The sequence below is a fragment of the Myotis davidii genome, unplaced genomic scaffold, assembly GCF_000327345.1.
Source record: "Myotis davidii unplaced genomic scaffold, ASM32734v1 scaffold130, whole genome shotgun sequence".
Lineage (NCBI taxonomy): Eukaryota > Metazoa > Chordata > Mammalia > Chiroptera > Vespertilionidae > Myotis > Myotis davidii.
This window is the reverse complement of record NW_006285040.1, coordinates 1,052,617-1,074,004: the sequence shown is the minus strand read 5'-3', so window position 1 is coordinate 1,074,004 and position 21,388 is coordinate 1,052,617. Positions and strand designations below refer to the sequence as shown.

At 37.0% G+C, this 21,388-nt stretch overlaps 1 protein-coding gene and 1 pseudogene across 2 annotated transcripts in view; one reads left to right on the top strand and one right to left on the bottom strand.

Moving 5' to 3' along the window:
• Nucleotides 1-21,388, top strand: part of HSD17B4 (hydroxysteroid (17-beta) dehydrogenase 4) — a 71,250-nt gene that overhangs the window by 9,347 nt on the left and 40,515 nt on the right. For both annotated transcript variants that reach the window (XM_006755253.2, XM_015558442.1), the window contains exons 3-10: nt 1,373-1,480; nt 3,275-3,334; nt 7,887-7,908; nt 8,014-8,060; nt 9,830-9,914; nt 11,342-11,529; nt 18,002-18,093; nt 20,702-20,726. In XM_006755253.2, coding sequence (XP_006755316.1) covers nt 1,373-1,480; nt 3,275-3,334; nt 7,887-7,908; nt 8,014-8,060; nt 9,830-9,914; nt 11,342-11,529; nt 18,002-18,093; nt 20,702-20,726 — 627 coding nt within the window. The remainder of the gene's footprint in view (nt 1-1,372; nt 1,481-3,274; nt 3,335-7,886; nt 7,909-8,013; nt 8,061-9,829; nt 9,915-11,341; nt 11,530-18,001; nt 18,094-20,701; nt 20,727-21,388) is intronic.
• LOC102766874 lies at nt 4,378-5,992 on the bottom strand (annotated as a pseudogene).

Genomic DNA, 21,388 nt, shown 5'->3' with positions numbered 1-21,388 from the left:
AAAGCAAACAAAACAAAACCATTCTTCAGAAGAAAAAGTATTTTTTTTCAGATGTGGTAATCATCAACTAATATTAAAATACTTTAAAATTTAGTATATGCCATCATGCCATTTATTATTTAACCATTTGTACACCATAAGTGTCTATAGATGCAAGTGGTGAACTTTTTAAAATTAAATTCAAAATATCGTGGCGGTTAACTGGTTAATATTTTTTATTATATTCCTAAGCAATCTTACAGATCATTTTGCAATGCACATTAATTTTTTGTCCCAAGTATTTTTCTTAAATTCTGTTTTTTTTTAAATATTTGGCATTGACCTATGTATCTTTTCATTAGTTTTTGCATGTTATTTCATAAATTTTACCTTAAATTATTGTGTAAATTTACTTTGTCTGGCCTTATTATTTAGTTATGTTGGCCTTTATTTACTTTATGTTAAAATTTATTGTGCATTATGGTATTCATAGATTATAAACGCTTTAAGATGTACCGTTCTTATTCATCTTTTGTTCTTCTGTAGATTTCCTTGCAAATAGTAAATGCTCAATTAACATTTATATCTATGTAATTGGATATAGGCAGATATTATCTGGTAGTGTGGTCAGTTAAAGATATAAAAACGGAGTCATAAATTAGTGACTGAACATGGTATAAATTAGTTCTGTATGTAATTTTGATTTTCTTAATAGTTTTATTTGCTTCATCATAGATTATGGCATAGTATATATATGTGAAAACTTACTAAGTTGCTTCTCTAATAGTTTAATATCATGTTTGTTCTTTATCACCATTTCTGTAAACAAAGGCTTTCTTCACATAGAGAAGTTATTTCATAATGTATTTTTAACCTTTCTTTTTAAACTATGGTAAGAACACTTGATATTAGGTCTATCCTCTTAACAAATTTTTAAGTGTACATTAGTTCCCTTTTTTCATGGTTTTACTTCCCACAGTTTCAGTTACATGCTGTCAAACACCATCCGAAACTATTAAATGGAAAATCCCAGAAATAAACAAATGTCATTGTGTGTTTAATCTAAAAGTGATCGTTAGTTTTTTCCTATTCTTTCCTTTTTTCTAAAAGTGGGTTAAATCATGTTCTTTTTCTTTTTTAAAAAACAAAAGGATTATACAATTAAAATTTTATGACAAACCTGTTTAAATATTTTTATTGCTTTTTCATGTCTGTATTTAAAAACAAAAAGAGAGGCATGTTTTGAATATACCTCATGGTGTGTTCAGTAAGATGGGGGTGAGATAGGATGTAATTGGGCAGATGACTAAAGAAATATACTAATAATTTTATTTCAACTCAATACTTTGAAAGTCTAGAAATGATTGCATGTTTGTTTGTTTTTACATTGCAGTGAATGATTTAGGAGGGGACTTCAAGGGAGTTGGTAAAGGCTCCTTAGCTGCCGATAAGGTTGTTGAAGAAATAAGAAGGAAAGGTGGAAAGGCAGTGGCCAACTATGGTATGGTATTTGAGAGAATTCGACTATTTTTAAATGTTTCCTACAGCTAATGCTATTGCACACATTGATAATCATTGAGCAAATATCTCTGCATTCCAGTGTAATTATGAAATTAGATTTTATCTAAGTCAAACAAAGTTATTTGGCTACATATTTTTTATTATATGTGAGAATTTTTAACTCTTGATATAGATTATTTCATGTCTACCTTTTCTATTGCTTACTTAATTTTTTTATTAATGAGCACATGATATAATCAATAAATTGTTGTAGATGTGTTATGAATATGTTCTTGTTCTTAAAAGACCTGTTTTAGCTAAAAGGCCTTAATGTATTTCTGTAGAATAACATTACATTTTTCTTTTGAAATTGTTTAAAAATTTAATAAAAGTAATATCATGTAAGAAGTGAAATGCCCCCTTTCTGTACTCAACCTCTATATTCCATTATTTACAAGTAATCTTGCTATATGTAACTTCTTATTTTTATAAATACTTGTGTCAAAGTTAGGCATTAAAGTGAAGCCACGAGAAAAACAGCAAATACAATCTTTACATTTGATGTATTGAGTCTAATAGTATTTGTAAGGAACCTTCTTAAATAGATTTACTTTAAAAAGTTAGCACTTACTAATTTTTCTGCAAATTAAATTGTTTATATGGGCCAGGGATTAAATTAGATTACCAGTGACTTCATTTGGAAATTTTAGAGGAAAAGAAATAGGATATGATTTATTTTGAGAGTTTAAAGGAATAATGAAACAGACATTTTAGTATCTTCTTTCCACATTAAGGGTCTAGAAAACTGTCTTCACCTTTTTTTTTTTAATTTAAATTTTGGTGTTTTAAAAACCTATTTTATAAAGATAAAAATTCCAGACCCTCCCCCACTCCCGCCCTAGTTTTGACATGCAATCTGTGTCAATCAGGATTCAGTCAGAAAAACCGAAGCCCCTCTAGGTTTTCCAGGTGTGAGGGTTTCAATACAGAGAATTAGAGGCGAACATAGCCATTGGAAGGGTTGAGGAAGTGCATGTCAGGGAAACTGTCCATGACCATCTCAGCCTGCAGCAGGGATGAGTTGTTGGCTTTACATCTCCTCACGTGATTGCCTGCATCTGTAGGCTTCTACTTTTCCGTGCTTTAGATGACTATCTCTTTTTGACCTAGCTAATTCAGGACTATATGTGACCTCAGAAAGGGACTGTGTTTCCTGGATCCTCCCCTGTGATTGCAGAGGATATAGAAAGAGGCAGTGGTGACAGTGACTTGACAGCTGACCATTTGACACACAACTCTGGGGATGTGAGCCCTTCCCCTCAGCTGATTAGCAGAAAACAGTGAAACTACTATTTTTGCCAAGCTTTATTTCTTGTGTTTAGTATTAAAAAACAGGTTTATTTTCCACATGTAGTATATAGTGTTGAACATGTTTTTTCAATTTAAATGTGCACCTTCTTTTCTCCCTCCCTCTTTCTTTTCTCTCTCTAAAACAGTGGTTCTCAACCTTCTGGCCCTTTAAATACAGTTCCTCATGTTGTGACTCAACCATAAAATTATTTTCGTTGCTACTTAATAACTGTAATTTTGCTACTGTTATGAATTGTAATGTAAATATCTGATATGCAGGATGGTCTTAGGCGACCCCTGTGAAAGGGTCATTCGACCGCCAAAGGGGTCGCGACCCACAGGTTGAGAACCGCTGCTCTAAAATAACTAAAAAATTTTAAAAAAGAAGTTAGAAATCATTTTGAGAGATACTACTGAAGTTTTGTACTAATTTCCCTTTTCTCAGATTCAGTGGAAGCAGGAGAGAAGCTTGTGAAGACAGCACTGGATGCTTTTGGAAGAATAGGTGATGTTTCTTTGCTTTTATGGTACTAACAAGGCATGGGGTTTAGCAGTTTTATAGGTAAGGGCAGTCCTGATGCCTGACTGCATTTGAACAAAATAGTAGAGTTAGCTATCCCTTCCTGCCTCAAATCGTGGTGCTCTTTTCCTTACTAATAAATGTCGTTTGTGGCATTTATTTTTTCCAGAATAGAGCACTTTCATTTGCATTAAAAACCCGTTCAGGCAGATATCCTTTCTTCTCAGCGATTTTCTTACTTGTGTCTAGGAACTTGTCTGCTGCCTGTTGGTCGGCAGAAGCTGCTTCCCATATTATCTTGACATTTTTAAGCCAAACCTCTTTCTAAAATTACCAGACCATCCTTTGCCATTACATTCTTGAGCTTTAGGTCCGTTACCATCCATTCGCTTTAAGTTGTCATATAATGAGTTTGCTTTTTCTCAAGTCATATTAGTGTCTGTAGCCGTGCCTTTCTCACAGCAATCCTGCATTCCCATAAAAGCTGCATTTCAATACAAGATAAAAAGATATTCACGAAAAGCACAAAATTTTCATGACTGTGGGTGTACCTGCAGTGATGGCTTCATGAATTTCTTTTTTTGTTTATAATGGTCTTTATGCTGGATTCATTTATCTGGCAATGCAGGCAGCCCCAGTTAGAGCTCTCAATCTATGGTACATGTTAAGTAATTCAACTTTTTTAAATTTAAGACAAGGAATACTTTTTTCAAACCCATCAGAGAAATGGACAGGTTGGGACTGTAACAAAGCTTCGTGTTTTTTAAAGCCTAGGCCAGTTATTGTATATGAGAGTATGCACTGCTACATCCAACAACTGAACAGACCATAACTTTCCAAAGTGTAAAAACAGATCCAGAGACAGAGAAGCATCGATCAGACTGTCCAACCCCAGAGGGAAGGTAGGGGAGGGTGGAGGTAACGGGGAAAGATCAACCAAAGGACTTATATGCATGCATATAAGCCTAACTAATGGACACAGACAACAGGGGGGTGAGGGCATGAGTTGGGGAAGTCGGATAAGGACACATATGTAATACCTTAATCAATAAAGAAATTAAAAAAATAGAATAAGCTTCCCTGTAAAAGCAGCACTGTTGTGACATTTTAACTTTATTCCTCTCCTTCTTCCTCACCCTTTCCTTCAACAGAATCCACACCAACCTCCTCATAATTTCTCTCAAAGGCAGCCATGTCCTCATGGGCCTCAGAAAGCTCTCCTTCCTCCATGCCCTCACCCACGCACGTACCAGTGAACAAAGGCACGCTTGGCATGCATCAGGTCAAACTTGTCCAGGCGACCCAGGCCTCAGCAGTCGCTGTGGTATTGCTCAGCGTGAACACAGCTCGCTGTACGTTGGCCAGGTTTCCACCTGATACCACAGTGGGAGGCTGGTAATTAATGCCAACTTTGAAGCCAGTGGGGCGCCAGTCCACACGCTGGGTGATCAACTTCGTCTTGATGGTGGCAGTGGCAGCACTGACATCTCTGGGAACCATGTCACCTCTGTACAACAGGCAGCAAGCCATGTATTTACCGTGGTGAGAGTCACATTTCACCACCTGGTTGGCTGGCTCAAAGCACACATTGGTGATCTCTGCTACAGACGGCCGTTCTTGGTGGGCTTTCTCAGCAGAGATTTTGGGTGTACATGGCCAGAGGGAAGTGGATGCAGGGATAGTGCATTGGGTTGGTCTGGAGTTCTGCCAGATCAACATTCAGGGGTCCATCAAATCATCGGAAAGCATGCCTGACCGGCATGGCTCAGTGGTTGATCATCCACCTATCAACCAGGAGGTCATGGTTCAATTCTCAGTCAGGGCACGTGCCTGGGTTGTGGATTCGATCCCCAGCAGGGGGATGTGTGTGCAGGAAGCAGCCAATCAATGATTCGCTCTCATCATTGATGTTTCTATCTCTCTCTCCCTCTCACTTCCTCTCTGAAATCAATAAAAATATATTTTTTAAAAAATCTGAGGGATTTAGTGATGGAACACACAATTTGACCTATCACCCTATTCTGGTTAGTATAGGTTGGGCGCTCAATATCAAGTTTTCTACAAGAGATGTAGATGTTCTCATTTTCCACCATGAAGGCATAGAGTGCTCTAGGGTGGTGTGGGTGGTGAGGATGGAGGAGTAGGGCTAACTTCAGCTGTGAAAACCTGGGGGGGGCTGAGTAAATGGAGAACACCCGCTGGTCACTTGGCATCTGGTCATGTTACAGTCCCAACCTGTTCTAGTAGAGCTATGAGCAGGCATTGCCGCTCTGGACACCAGCCTGGCCAATGTGGATGGAGATGCACTCACATGTGGTTGCTGCTTTGTGGACAGGAAGAGGAGAGGTTGTTGCTTTTTACAGCGAGTCTCTTAGGCAGTTAATGTAAGAGAACTGGTTCAACTTTTTCTTAGAATGTCATGACTTTTCGCTGCTTCTTGGGAGCATTTCCAGCACCACTATTGAGTGGCACTTCTTATTGCCCTAAAAAATGAAAACATTACCTTTTGCTGCTATACACAATTTGCTGGAGAGAGGAACTTCTCATGAGGGGCGATTAGCATCACATGGAATTTGTTTTTGGTAATCCTCTCCCGAGGATATTTTCTCATTGATTTTTAGAGAGAGCGGAAGGGAGGGGGAGAGGCAGAGAGAGAGAGAAACATCGATGCGAGAGAGACACAGCTATTGGTTGTCTTCCGCACACACCCTGATCAGGGCCAGGGGAATCGAGCCTGCAACCAAAGTATGTGTCCTTGACAGGAATCAAACCCAGGACCCTCCAGTCTGCTGACTGATATTCTACCCACTGAGCTAAACTGCATAAGGTTCACATCGCATTTTAATTGGATACTTGCAACACTTGATCTCATTGCAAGGTGGCTAGAAAATTGTCACAATAGTACAATATATAATACAGTTAACTTTATGCATTTATTTAATTGTGCGTCCTACAGTTGTTTATTTTTCTCTACTGTGAATGGTACCACATATAATCTGTGTTTGCACGTTTTTATAAACTTTAACTTTTTGTAGTAGACGTGTATATATTTTATGATAATAAGTGATAAAATAGACTACTGGTATCTACATATATTTTATGTATTCATGACATACATAATTTTTCTTAAGTTTTTAAAAAATATTTCTAGAGTTTGTGGTTTATCTGCAAGTTTTTCACATTGTTGCAAATCTCTAAAAATTTTTCTGATATATTTATGAAAATAAAAATACATATAAGTGGACCCATGGATTTCAAACCCCTGTTGTTCAATAGTCAACTGTATAATAAAAAATCTTCATTTTTAAAGAAGCATTTCCAATATGTCATTTAGTCAACCGTTCTCTAGATAATCTTCCTGGTTTAGTTCCACACATCTATAGTAATAAAAGTGTAATATGCTAATTAGACCAGACAGCCGAATGACCTTTCAGATGTCCAGATGACCTTCCAGATGAAGCTGTGGCTGTGAGGGCTGAGTCCTTTGCACGAGTTTTGTGCATCAGGCCTCTAGTCTATATATATATATGGCCTTTCCAGTCGCTATGATCCTCATTGACCACCAGGAGGCAGATGCTCAATGCAGGAGCTGCACCCTGGTAGTCAGTGCACTCCCACAGCCAACCTCCCACAGCTGGCCAACCTCCCCTGTTTCCTACCCATGGCCGGCCAGCCCCAATTGCCCCAATGGGGGGTGGGTGGTGGCCAACCTCCCTCGGCCCCTCCCCCTGGCCTGGCTAGCCAACCTCCGCGGCTCTCCCCCCATCCAGCTGGCCCAGCCCCAATGGGCCCTGATTGCTGGCCAGGCCGAGGGCCTCTAGTTTTTAATAAGAGGTTGATTATTGAATTCTAGAAAGAAACATTATTGCAAACTAGCCCAATATGTTTACAATCTGGAAAACATTATTTTTTTTGTAATTTGAATGTATTCCTTTGTTTTTCCTGTCAAGCATATTTGTTTTTCTAGTCATGTTTGGTTGAGCTCCTAAGAGACATGTTCACATATAGTGACAGAGGAATCAAGACCACAAAGGTGGGAAGTCATAGGTGAAAATAGTTACATGATGGTGGTTCACCTTAAAATATATAATTTCTTTTCATAAGAGGAATACTAATACAATTATGTGTTAAGACATCGGTTTCTTTTTTTTTAAATTCTTTATTGTTTAAAGTATTGGTTTTCTTCCTGGGCTTTTGATTTTTGAGTGGCAAGGAAAAACCCTTTTCAGCTTTTAACTTTCTGAGTGAATTTTGTGGTTAAACGAGGAATGGCTTGTGGTTACCCCTGAATCCTAAGAACCTAAGAGTTGTGCAATAGCTAATTATATAAATAAGATGATATAATTTCAGCAGAATGTAGAGGTGGAAAAATTTAGATATGTAAGTTTGAGAGCAAAGCCCTGATTCAGGGTGATACTGGCTGTGGTTTTGTGAATAGATTTTTTTCCTTTACATATAAAGTTTTGTTCTGATAGCACTCTTTACCAATTAATATGCTTGCTTATATATTTGTGACCTGGATCTCTTTATATTGCAGATGTTGTGGTTAACAATGCTGGGTGAGTATTTATTTTTTTCATTTTTAGTAATGTGCGTACAAAGTTTTTTTATTTTTAACTGTATACTCCTTCCCCACATAAACCAATATAATATCATTTTTTTAGAATTCTGAGGGACCGTTCCTTTAGTAGAATAAGTGATGAAGACTGGGGTAAGTTGTTTTTAATATATGTCTCTGGAATACTAGTATAGCTGTCCATTTAGCCTTTCAATATTTGATAAATTTCTACATTTAAGAAAAAACTTGCTTTTATCTACTTCTGCTAATGTAAGTAATGCATAAGCTTTATAACTGAAAATGATGAACACTTGGAAACAGCTGATTTTTTTAAACATTTGAGAAATTTTAAAAAATTTAAATCAGTTGTCAGAAGTTATTCAAAAGGATTTTGTGCCTGTTGATTTGTTTTTCCCTTGAGAGGTTGCCAGCATTTCCTAGCAGTATTAACTCTTTCGAGCAGCCTGCATCATGCTTCTCTGGCTGTGTGATTCTTATTTCAAGAGCAAGAACAGGATATGGAAGGTAGCCCGGGGCACTAAAAATGATGGAAATCTTAGTAATGGGTGGGAAAACCTAGATGTAATTTTGAAGCTTCTAATAAGTAGGAAAATTTTCCATTAGGAAAGATTGAGTTTAGATAATGAACAAATCACAGTTAGGGAAAAAAATGTTTTTTCTGTTCACTCTTCTTTGCCCTTGCTTTCATTGGCTATCAGAACTAAAACAAGCAATGGTGGCTGAGACAGTGACAGGCATGATCACTGAGGTGAATTCTCTCATCATTTATAGTGTGTGCTCCTGAGGAATATGGCCACAAGTTCTGTTGGAAGAAGCAAAATATATCTTTGTGACTTAGAGTGAAGCAAAGAAGGGCTTTTAGTTTCCTCTTCCCTTGTAGGAATTGGAGTTAAAAAGAAGCTAAGATAAGATTTGTTGGCAAAGGGGGTTTATGTTGGCACTTTCTTTTCAGCTCTTGTTGGACTGGGATGTTTCCTTCTCTGGTTTCATCCTCAGCTCACCATCCTAACTACTACCTCCCTACCCCCTTTAAATTTTTTTTTTCACTCTTACATTATTCTTCTAACATATACATGGAAACATTTGATGAGACCCCCAGATTGAAACAAAAATAAGAAAGAATGGTTAAAAACTTAATAATTAAAATATCAAATTATATATAAATAAATTGAGTTAAAAATTAAATCTACAGGTTTTTGTCTATCTGAACCATTCCCCAGGTTGTCTATTCATTAGATTAGCATTCTTTCTCACTTTCTCCGCCCTCCCTCTTTTCTCTCATTTTCTACCCCCCAAACCCCCTATTCTCTCTAACTCATTTATAAACCCTGGGAAAAATAGGGATATATACTGAGCATTTTGTAAACATTTCTTGATGATGAACTGTGTGGTTTGTGATTATGCTTTAACTAATGTTTGTGTCGAGTCCCAACTATATATGTAAAGTTAGTGATTTTTTATATAAAGTAGGTATAAATTAAAGATGGCATTGTACCATGATTACCTGTCATGGGAAATACCATGATCACCAAGGTGTTTTTCCCAGGGGGAGCCTTATCCATTGCATTCTGCATATGCTGACCCCTGCGATTTCCTCAAATGTGGGAAATTCGACTGCATAATTTGTGGTAGTGGAGCACTGCGTTCTCGCTCACACCTATGAAAAAAAGATGTCATTGTATTTAGATATGTACAGGGTTTCAGTAATTTTATCATAAGTGATAGGCAAAACAGGTATGATTGGTTTTTCCTAACTGGAACAAAGGCAAAAATATTTACTCAGTTGATTTTGAATGCTAGGTTTAAAATGAGTTTATAAGTAAATCATTGCTTATGTTGACTCTGAGACGTCTATTGGAATTTTTGACAAAATATATACTAAAAATAATTTCTTGTTTTAGATTTAATCCATAAAGTTCATTTGCGGGGCTCATTCCAAGTGACCCGGGCAGCATGGGATCACATGAAGAAACAGAAGTTTGGAAGGTGAGTTGCATATGCTTTCCAGGGGGATTAGAAATGTGTGTGGGTTCTTGTGTAGAGGGAATGATAATTGCTTTGATATTGAGGAAAACATCATCATATATGTGTGGGCTTTTTAGGTGTAGTTTTGGCACATACCCTCTTATTAAATTGGTCATTTAGTTACAGATTAGCTGAGCTGGACAGCTTTATGTATTTTTTTCACCTACTTTTCATTATTAATGATTTTTCTGCTGTGCTGATATTTTAGCCATGTAAACATTGAGGACATACCTGTACTTTATTCTCTAACCAAAATATCATTTTGTGTATCCAGTGACTAACTCAGGAGAAATGAGTGGCTGTTTCCTATTAGTTGGTACTTGTGAGACATGAGATATAGTCTTTATAAACTGTTTAGGAACTCTATAACTCACATAGTTGCATCTCTGTGAGTACTCAGAACGTAGTAGAGCTAGTAAATTAGTCAGATTGGGTGAGATGATGAGATGGCATTGTTTTAATATGAGGCATTTAATGTTATCCAGAAAGGGAGAGGGTCAAAGTGGTGACTACTGAAGAATTAGAACTGCTTTATCTAATATTTCTTTTTTTTTTTTTAAGTATATTTTATTGATTTTTCACAGAGAGGAAGGGAGAGAGACAGAGAGTCAGAAACATCGATGAGAGAGAAACATCGATCAGCCGCCCCCTGCACATCTCCCACTGGGGATGTGCCCGCAACCCAGGCACATGCCCCCGACCGGAATCGAACCCGGGACCCCTCAGTCCGCAGGCCGACGCTCTATCCACTGAGCCAAACCGGTCTTGGCTAATATTTCTTACTAAAATTTTAACATATGTATTGCCAGTTTATTTTATGTTTATAAATATTTATTGTTGTTTTCAATAGATAATGAATGAACATTCTTATAATTGAATTTATTTGGTTCTAAACAGGGATTCTTTTTAAAACAGTTAAATCTTATAGTTGAAGTTTGAGAGATTACTTTTATTATTATTATCATTATCATTTATTTTTAATTTTATTTATTGATTTTAGAGAGTGAAAGGGAAGGAAGGAGAGAGAGAAACAGTGAGAGAGAAAGAGAGAGAAACAGAGAGAGAGAGAGAGAGAGAGAGAGAGAGACATTATTTTGCTGTTTGACTTATTTATGCATTCATTGGTTGTTTCTTATATGTGCCCTGACTGGGGCAACCTTAGCATATTAGGATGGTGCTCTAACCAACTCAGCTACCTGTCCAGGGCCGAGATTAATTTTATTATTAATATTGTTTTAGGTATCTGAATCATGATTGTAAGAATCTAATGGCAATATACAGAGTTGTTTTTGACAGGTGTAATAGTACTGAAAAGAACAAAAGACATACAGTTGTAGCATTATAAAATCATAGCAAAGATGATATTGGGGGATTGATTTTCCTTTTAGGATAATTATGACTTCATCGGCTTCAGGAATATATGGCAACTTTGGCCAGGCAAATTATAGTGCTGCAAAGCTGGGTCTTCTGGGCCTTGCAAATACTCTTGCAATTGAAGGCCAGAAAAACAACATTCATTGTAATACTATTGCCCCTACTGCTGGATCACGGATGACCAAGACTGTCATGCCTGAAGGTAAGTAGCTTAGATTTTTCAGTGCTGTTACCCACAAATTTGTGTGAGGTGAGCTTTGCAAAAGTATTTAATTTTCTGAATAGTTAAAAAATTATTTTCCTACAGTTTAAAATAGCATTATATATAATGTGTGTTCATTACAACAATTTTAGAAAAGCACAAGAGAAGGATTAAAAAATGAGCCATCATTCTACCATACTGAGATACACTTTCATTCTTTTTCTCTGTGTAGGTATATACAGAATACACAAAGATATTTTTTATAGAACGTGGTAATAGCATTCTTACTGTTTTATAATAATAATAATTTTAAAAAATAATTAATAGACTATTGAACTATTGGTTATTTAGTAGCATGTTGTTTAGTCTCCATGTGTTTGTATTTTTTCTAGATTTTTCTTGTAATTGATTTCTAGTTCCATGCTGTTGTCAGAAAAGGCACTTGATATGATTTCAGTATTCTTTAATTTATTAAGACTTGTTTTGTGGCCAAATGTGACATATCCTGGAGAATGTTCCATTTGTATTTGAAAAGACTGTATTCTGCAGTATTGGGATGAAAGGTTCTGTAATATCTATTAAGGCCATCTGATATAATATGTTGTTTAAGGAAAGTGCTTCCTTATTGGTTTAGTGGTGATGAACTTCTTTAGTTTTAGTTTCTCTGGGAAACACTCCTCCAATTCTGGTTGATAACCTTGCCCCACAGCATATTCTGGAATGTAAGTTTTTCCTTGTCATCATTTTAAATATCCCTCCTGGCCTATAAAGTTTCTACTGAAAAATCAGTTGATAGTCTTATGGGGTTTCCCTTGAATGTGACAAGTCAGTTTTCTCTTGCTACCTCTAAAATTCTCTCTCTGTCTTTTAACTTTTACCATCTTTATTATAAACTAGAGGCCCGTTACACGAAGATTCACACAATAGGCCTTCCTTCCCCTAGCTGCCGGCACTGGTTTTCCTCTGGCACCCGGGACCCAGGCCTTTGGTCCAGCCACAGCAGAGAAGCCAGGCCTCAAGGTTAGGCTTCTCCTCTCTGGCCACAGTGAGGCTTGGCTTCTCCCCTCTGGCCACAGTGAGGCTTGGATTCTCCGCTGCGACTGCAGCAGAAAAGCCACGCCTCTTCAATCTTCAGTCTTTGCTCTGCGCCTGCATATGCAAATTAACCCGCCATCTTTGTTGGGTTAATTTGCATACTCATCCTGATTGGCTGGTGGGCATAGCAGAGTGACAACCAATTTACTTATTTCTCTTTTATTAGTGTAGATGTCATGGAATAGATTTCTTTTGGTTCATGTTGTTTAGGACTCACTGAACCCGGATGTCTGTTTTCTTTTCCAGATTAGGGAAGTTTTCAACGACTATTTCTTCAAATGAGTTTTCTACCCCTTTCTTTCTCTTGCCCACTTCTGGGATCCCTATAATGTGAGTGTTAGTATGCTTGATGTTGTTCTAGAGGTCCCTTAAACTATCTTTATTATTTTTTTTTCTTTTTGATGCTCTGATGGAATGATTTCCACTATTATGTCTTTCAGATTGCTGATCTGTTCTTCCATACCAACCACTCTGTTGTTAATTCCCTCTAGTTTACTTTTTATTTCAGTTACATTCTTCTGCTCCGATTGCTTTTTTCTTGTGTGTGTGTTTTTTTCCCTTTGTTGAAGTTCTCCCTGTGTTCTTTCATTCTTCTCCTGAGTTCAGTGAGTATCTTTATGACTATTACTTTGAACTTTTTATCAGGTAAATTACTTACGTTTGTTTAATTACTGTTTCTGTTTTATTTTGTTCTTTTGTTTGGAATGTATTTCTATATCTCCCCATTTTGTTGACTTTCTGTATTTGTTTCTATGAATTAGGCGACACAGCCACTTCTTCCAGTCTTGAAGGAGCAGCCTTGCATAGGAGCATATTGATTGTGTGTGCCAGGTGGTTTTGGCAGGCTGGCTAGAACTGGAACGGGCATAGTGCTGAGGCATCCCAGGACACGCTCTGTCAAGGCCATTTTGGTGGAATGGCTGGAGCTGGAGCAGGTGTGGGTTGTAGTGTCCTGGGGCACTGCCATGCTGGGGCTGCCTTGGTGGGATGGCCGGAGCTACAGTGGGTGTGGGCCTGGAGGTCCTGGGGCCACTGTGTTTTGGTTGTCTTGGAAGAATGGCTGGAGCTAGGGTATGTACTGCTGGTGCTGCCTTGGTGGGACAGCTAGATATGGAGGAGGCATGGGCTGGGGATGACATAGGGTATGACTCACCAGTTCTACCCTGGCAGGGCAGTTGGATTGCATGCAGGTTTGGGGGTCCCAGGACACTCTTCACTGGAGCCACCTTTGGGGAATGGTTGGTGTTGGCGTGAGCCAGGGACTCAGGGCATGGAATGGCCTTGGCAGGCCAGCTAGAGTGACTGCACTGTGCTCTCACCCCTGCTGTTAAGGTGGAGGGGGTGACATAAAAATGATGCTCTTTGCTACCTCTGATCCTGGAGAGAGTTCTGGCAGTTCTCCACCCGTGCAGGCACACTAGGGTTTGTAAATGGATTTCCTCACATATAGTCTAGGTGCCCTTTAGACTGTTGTTTTCTCGCTGTGCCAAAGGGCAGATGGTCTGCATGCGGGCCGCTCAGTGATATTCCTACTGCAGGCCACTGTGTTGGGGATGGATCCCCTCATTACCATGTCTCCGTTTCGCCTACCCTTCTCTGTCTGGTCCCTATGCCATTTGTTGTGCAGAAGCTGCTCAGTCAGCCCCAAGTGTCTCTTCAGGAGAAATTTCTCTGTATGAAGGGTATATTTGGTGTGTTAGTGGGAGGAAGTGAGTTAAAGATTTTTCTATGTCATTATCTTGCAACCCTATTTTGTTTTTTATTACCTTTTTTAATAGCTTAGAAAAAGCTGAAAATTAATTTTGCACAGATATTTCTTCTCTCCCTCTGAAATATCCACTTACAGGCTATTATAAGAATTATTTGTTAAAAAACCAGAGGTTATATGTGTGCAGACATTTGCAGTTTCTTTTTTCTATTTGAAATATATTTGATAAATGGAAAGAAATGTATGTAGCTTACGTGTTTCTTACATGAAATAAAACATAATCCTAGAACAGTGATGGCGAACCTATGACACGTGTGTCAGAGGTGACACGCGAACTCATTTTTTTGGTTGATTTTTCTTTGTTAAATGGCATTTAAATATATAAAATAAATATCAAAAATATAAATCTTTGTTTTACTATGGTTGCAAATATCAAAAAATTTCTATATATGACACGGCACCAGAGTTAAGTTAGGGTTTTTTAAAATGCTGACACGCCGAGCTCAAAAGGTTCGCCATCACTGTCCTAGAATGAATAGCCATGAACTAACTTCCCAAGTTATATTAGTTATTTACTATTCTGTGATAAATTATTCCAACATTTAGTAGACTAAAACAGTAAACATTTATTATCTCACACAGTTTCTGGGATCAGGAGTTTTCAGTGGCTTAGCTGGGAAGTTTTGGGGTTTAATGAAGATGTTTTCTGTAATGATATTTAATGAAGATATTTTCTGGGACTCTGGTCCTTTGAAATCTTGTCAGGGTCAGAGCATCCACTTCCAAGCTCATACATGCACATGACAGCAGGAGGCCTCAGTTTCTCATAATGTGGTTTTCTCCATAGGACTACTCTTGGTAGGGCAGCTGACGTCCCCCAGAGCTAATAATTTGAAAAAGAGAAACAGCCATCAGACAGAAGTTGCAGTATCTTTTAATTTCAGAAGTGTCCTATTGTAGTGGTCACAGAGAGCAATCCTGGTACATTGTCGGAAGGGACTACAAAAAGGGGTGAATAAGAGGAGATGGGGAATCACTGGGGCCATTTTGAAGACTAGCTGTCATGCAACCTCTAAATCGGGGCATTACCAGTAACTTAAATCTATGTTTGTTATTCTTTCATCCCAACCCTCTTGCTTCCCCAAGATGTAATAACTTAAAGAAAATGATTGGTTTTCATTTCTGTACCATTTTTCTTTAAAAAATACTAAACCATTTAAATATTAATTAAATTTAAAAAATAATAAATACGTGGCTAAAAACTATTTGGTTTGCTTGTTTTGATATTCATAAAATTGTAATATACTGTATTTTGGGAGGGATTGCACAATGTTATATTTCTAACATTAATTTATATTATTTATAGCTGTAGTTCATTCATTTATATAATAGTTCTGTAATAGTCCATTATGTGAATTTATCTAATTCTTACTAGTGGACATCTGGGTTTGTTTCCAGTTTCCATTCTTGTTCATGTGTCTAGAGTCACACAGCAAGGATATTTCTAGGTTGTGTACTCAGAAGTAAAATGGCTGAGTTATGGAATATACTAATGCTAAACTTCACATAATGCTAAATAATTTTCAAATGGGTTAAGCCAATATAACATTCATCAGTGGTTACAGAGTTCTCACTGTCCTATGGTTGGATTGGGGTTTTCCAGGATCACCCCAGGCTCCATAATGCTCTAGAAGAATTCACAGAACTCAGCAAAGCTGTTATGCTCATGGTTGTGGTTTTTTATAGTGAAATATACAAGTTAAAATCAGCTAGGGGGAAAGGCATACAGAGTGAAATTCGTGAGAAACCAGGATGGATGCTGTAAAATGTTGCCAGCCAGGGAAGCCCTCCTGAGCCTTGGTGTCCAGGCTTTTTATTGGAAGTCAGTCATGTAAGCAAGCAGCTCCTGTGTGATTTAACTCAGCCACTCAGACTCCATCCCCTCAGAGCAAAAAGACTTCTCTGTACGTCTAGCATAAACCATCCGATCAAACTGGTTCAGCATGGCCCAGGGACTCACTCCTACTAGGCGCATATCCAAAGGCTCAGAGCTCACCCCTCAGGAGCTGGCCAAGCTCCAGACCTGAAGACAGACCTTTCTTAGGATTGTGCAAAGTTTAAGCAACCCTGGCCTTCTGAGTTAACCCTTTCCTATGCCTGGTCCTTCCCCAAAACTTGGCGTTGTTTGTATGTGTCAGTCTAGTTAGTATAAAATGTATCTCATTGTGATATTCTCAGGAATTTCACTTACCTCCTTCATCCTGTTTTTTGTTCATAAAATCGGGCTTAATAAGATGCTAACTAACATTAGAGTTTGGAATGTATTTTGAGTACTGGAAAGCAAGAATATTTACTTAAATTATTAGTGACAATATGTGAAATAAAATGCAAGTCAGAAGTATTCTTCCTATACGACATGCTCTTTTCTCTCTCTCTCTCTTTTTTTTTATCACCTAAGATAATAGATGGTGAGTTGGATTTCATTACTGTGCTAATTGTTGCATTCAATACTATAAAGTTAGTCAACGCAAACATCTGTATAGGTTAAGAATTTGTTTTGTCATGTCATTTAAGAAGTTGGATTCTCCCTTTGGTTTTCTCCTCGTGCTTATAACAGAGAGTGGAGAACAGTGTACCATTGGATTTTTTGCATACTTGAGAACTTTTAGAGGCTATGAAATGAAAAGTTTTTGGAGCTGCCCTTTAATTTATAGAGACTGTAAATGTCATCTTTGTTACTTTAGCATATTAATATAAAATTATATTTCATAATTTCACAATTAAAATCTGCAGTTATTTTATTCTTTAAAGATTATAAAGTATATTAGCAAATTGTATCTCATTTGAGCCTTGGAACAACTTGATGGAATAGGCAGGAAAAGCATTTTACTTACCATCTTACTGAGAAGACATGTCCAGGGGAGTTGAGTGATGTGTTCACAGTCCTAAATTGCCTGCTTGGCAGGGCTAGCAGTAAAATCCAGGTCTTCGTACTCCTCGTGTGGTCCCTTTCTGCTTGGTTACGTTGCTCACAGAAAGGATGCAATGGGAAAATATTTCTTACACTTTGTTACTGATCAGTAATGGTTGCAAGGTTCATTTCACACCATCATCTTATGCAGTTTCAAGGTTCATTTCACATCATTATCTTACACGGTTGCAAGGTTCATCTCACATCATTATCCCACTCTCCTCGTGCAATTATAACAGCTGTGGTTTTTTTTGTGTGTGGGTTTTTTTTGTTGTTTTTGGTGTTTTTTTTTTAGTTTTCTAGCTTCTGGTTAAATGGCTGGGAGAGTGAAATAGTTTTGGGAACGAATGGTAGCTAAGTTCCTATGTCATACATAGCTCTGCTCACCAGTGTTTGCCTAGGCAGCTGTAACTGACTTCTCCTGAATAGTATGTTATCCATCTTGGAAAAGGTATGTCTGATGTATTTAATTTTCTAACTTGAGAGAACTTTAGAAATATCTCTTTTGGGATGGAAAAAGTTCTTTGAAAAACCTTGAGTGTTAGTCTAATTTTGTACATATAAATTTGTTCTTGTTATTTGAAATGTTTCTGAATTGCCTATCATTTTATAAGTAAGAAATTTTCAGAAAGTAACATGATTGCTTAAGTGTGTACATATTCTTGTTTATAAACTTGTTTGGGGGGTATTTATTTCAGATATTCTAGAAGCACTGAAGCCAGATTACGTGGCACCCCTGGTCCTTTGGCTGTGCCATGAGAGTTGTGAGGAAAACGGTGGCTTGTTTGAGGTATTCTGTACCTTCCTGCTTTCTTTCAAAGCAATATTGTATAATTAGATATGAAAATGATTTAAAAATTAGTATTTTCCGATTGCTCACATTTTTAAAACAGCATCATTTGATTTTTAAAAAATCTTATGGTTATATTATAATTAAGGAATGTTTTGAGAAAGTAATTGCAACTTCATAAATTCTATTTTTACTTTCTTCTTCATTTCTGATATTCTTACCAAATGAAAATGTGGCTGGTTTGGGGTGTATAATCAAATATAGAAAGTCTCATTGGGTTTGAGAAGCTCAGTGGTAAAGTGGAAGGATGAGCTTAGGGCTTAGAGTCAGCCAGGTCAGATTTTTAGTTCTTGCTGGTATTCTGGCAGTTGCTGGCTTGCTGGAATTTTGTACAAATTAACCTCCCTGAACTTTAGGGCTTTTTTTGTGGCAAACAGAAAGCATACTTTTAAACTCTTAGTATAGAACCTAGTGCATAGTACCTAGCAGTCACCCCTCAATTTAAATATATCAGTGTAGCAGGAATTTAGTCTGGGTGTGATAAATCAGTAAACACAGCTTATTATTTATCTTAACTTTAAAAATAAACTCTTCCCCTTTTCCTTGTTGCAAAGCTTTAAATGTTTATTGTAGAATTAAAAAAACAAAAAACCCCATATAATTACATCATCCATTGAGACCCATAGTCAAAGTCCATTTAGATCTCTTTATGCCACTTTATGCATTTTTTTCTCATTTGAGTTTGATCTCTTTTTACCTTTCTAGTATGAACTGTTGATATGTTTTATGACTCCCCTCCTCTAGTAATAATGAACCTCTTGTATGAGGAATATAATGATACCCAAAAATATTTCTTAGTAGTAAAATAACCTGACTCAGATTGAAGTGAATAGTATTTTAGCCTGATTCATTTGAACAAAAAGCAGATAAGTAAATAAAAAACAGTCTATGTTTAAGTGGAGATATGTGCCTCTGTTTCTTAATCACAATATTGGGTGTGAATTGTGGACAATTAGAGTGGGAAAGAACTTTACTACACTAAATTTACAGAGGAAGAAAATTTAATAATATCCAGCTCAAAATTTTACCTGCCTGTTTTTTTTTGTTGTTGTTGTTTGTGTGTGTGTGTGTGTGTATGTGTGTGTGTGTGTGTGTGTGTGTTTAATCTTATTAGGGAATTTAAAAAAATCTTTTACCTTTTATAATTATTTAATTTCTGGGAACAAAAATAATATGTGCTTTTTGTAGAAAACTTCAAATATACAGGAAAGTATTTAGAAGAAAAAAATAACCCACATTACTACTATTTAGAGATAATTACTATTAATATTCTTATGTATTCTCTTCCAGTCTTTTATTAGATGTGCATTTTACACTAGTAGTCATTTTTAGATATGCATTTTACACACAATAAACATACACAGGATCCTGGGTAGATGGAATGCTGTGTGCTGTTTTCTTTTATGATATTGTGCACATTTTTGTGAGGAACATTTGGTATGTATGATTGATAAAGTAAGGTGTGTGTGTGTGATATCCTGACTTAAACCTTGAAGTGAAGTCCTAATAGATAACTGGGATTGCAGGTACAGTTCCTTTGGCTCAGTTGAAGCTGTTGTTTCTAGTGCCTGAGAGGAGCTTGTAGTTTCTTGCTTCACTCCCTAAATATGATAAAAAATGGTATCTCTTTCTACTGTTGTCAAAACCACTGCTGATTTATCTACTTTGACAGCATCAGGACTGATGGGTCTGTTATAAAAAGTGTCGGCCTGTTAATATAAAGGCAAAGGGTGATTAAAAAATCAGACCTTTGAAAAAGATGGGGAAAAAAAGTCATACCTTTAAGCCTGTAGCCATTAAGATGTGTACTGTCCACTGGTAAGTTTTCTTCTTTCCATACATGTGTGGAATTCTGGTGATGAATTCTGGCACACTGAGTGATATTTGAAGACATAGAAACAGGTTCTCTTTACCTACAACATTTTCTTCTGACAATATCTTTGAATGTTCTCTAGAAAAAAATTTATCTTCTGTGTGGCAGTTAATATATTTGGTCATTTGCTTTACCTTTACATAAAGATGTTTTATTAAAATGACTACACTTAGTTCATTAACTCAGATCCTGGTTTTATTTTTCTTTGCTTTTAATATTTTTATCCACTAGGTTTTTCTAGAGGGACATGTATTTCAAGTCTGTGATGTGTTAGGCAATTTTATAATTTATATTTTTTAATCTTCATGATTACCTCACGAAGAGTGTATTATTATCCTTATTTTACCTAAGTGGAAACTTGGCTTTAGGAAAGTCAAATAATTTGACCAGGGTCACATAACTAGTCAGTAAGAAGAACTGGTTTAAACCTTGGTTTCTGACATCAGAGTCTTTTTTCTACTACATGATTTCTACTACATTGTGCTGCTTTATAACATGAAGAGTGCAGTCACAACAGTGCAGTCATGAGGGCCAGTGGATATTTGTATTGTTTTTATCCTTTGTCATCTAGTATTCTAATATTCTTAGTAAGGTAGTTGCCTGTTTTTTACATTTTAAAAATTTTATTAGTGATTTCACATTAAATGGTATAACTTTTTTCCCTCTTCTTGGTAGGTTGGAGCAGGATGGATTGGAAAATGTAAGTCTCTTTTGCTATACATTATTTCCACATCTTTAAACCTGCATATCTAATTAGAGCTGGATAAAGATCTTGTCAAATGCCTAACCATTGAATCTAGTGCACACATACTCAATCTCAAACATTGTTATACCACCAGGTATTCTAAAACCTGGAAGTTGTCCTGCAGACTTGTAACATTTTCAAGAATCTGTTTTATTTTCTTTCTGTTGGCAGTCCTTATTGAGGATTTGCCTCTTCTTATCCAGAACTGGCTCTTCCTTCTGACAGCATAGTCTCTGTATTGATGTCCTCCCACATCTCTGGCATGCCATGTGCTTGTTCTTACTATTTCAGCTGGAGAGTGGGACGGAGGGGGAGCTGGGTTTTAAAAGATGGGAAGAGCCACAGCAGGCAAGTTCTCCAGTTCGCTCATTTAATTATTTTTTCCTTAGAGTATGAGACATCAAGAGACATAGAGTCACATGGACAATTTTGTGGGACAGAAATTGCAACTGTTCTGTGGAAATTATTTCCCTTCAGCCCACTAGTAAATTCATTTAGCTTCAAGCCTCTCTTACCCCAGCCCTTAAACCTTGTGAGCTCCAGATAATTGGATAATTGCTTTTCTAAGGCAATTTTTAAAAATTGTAAAAATTCCTGTATCCCAATTTATGTTTGCA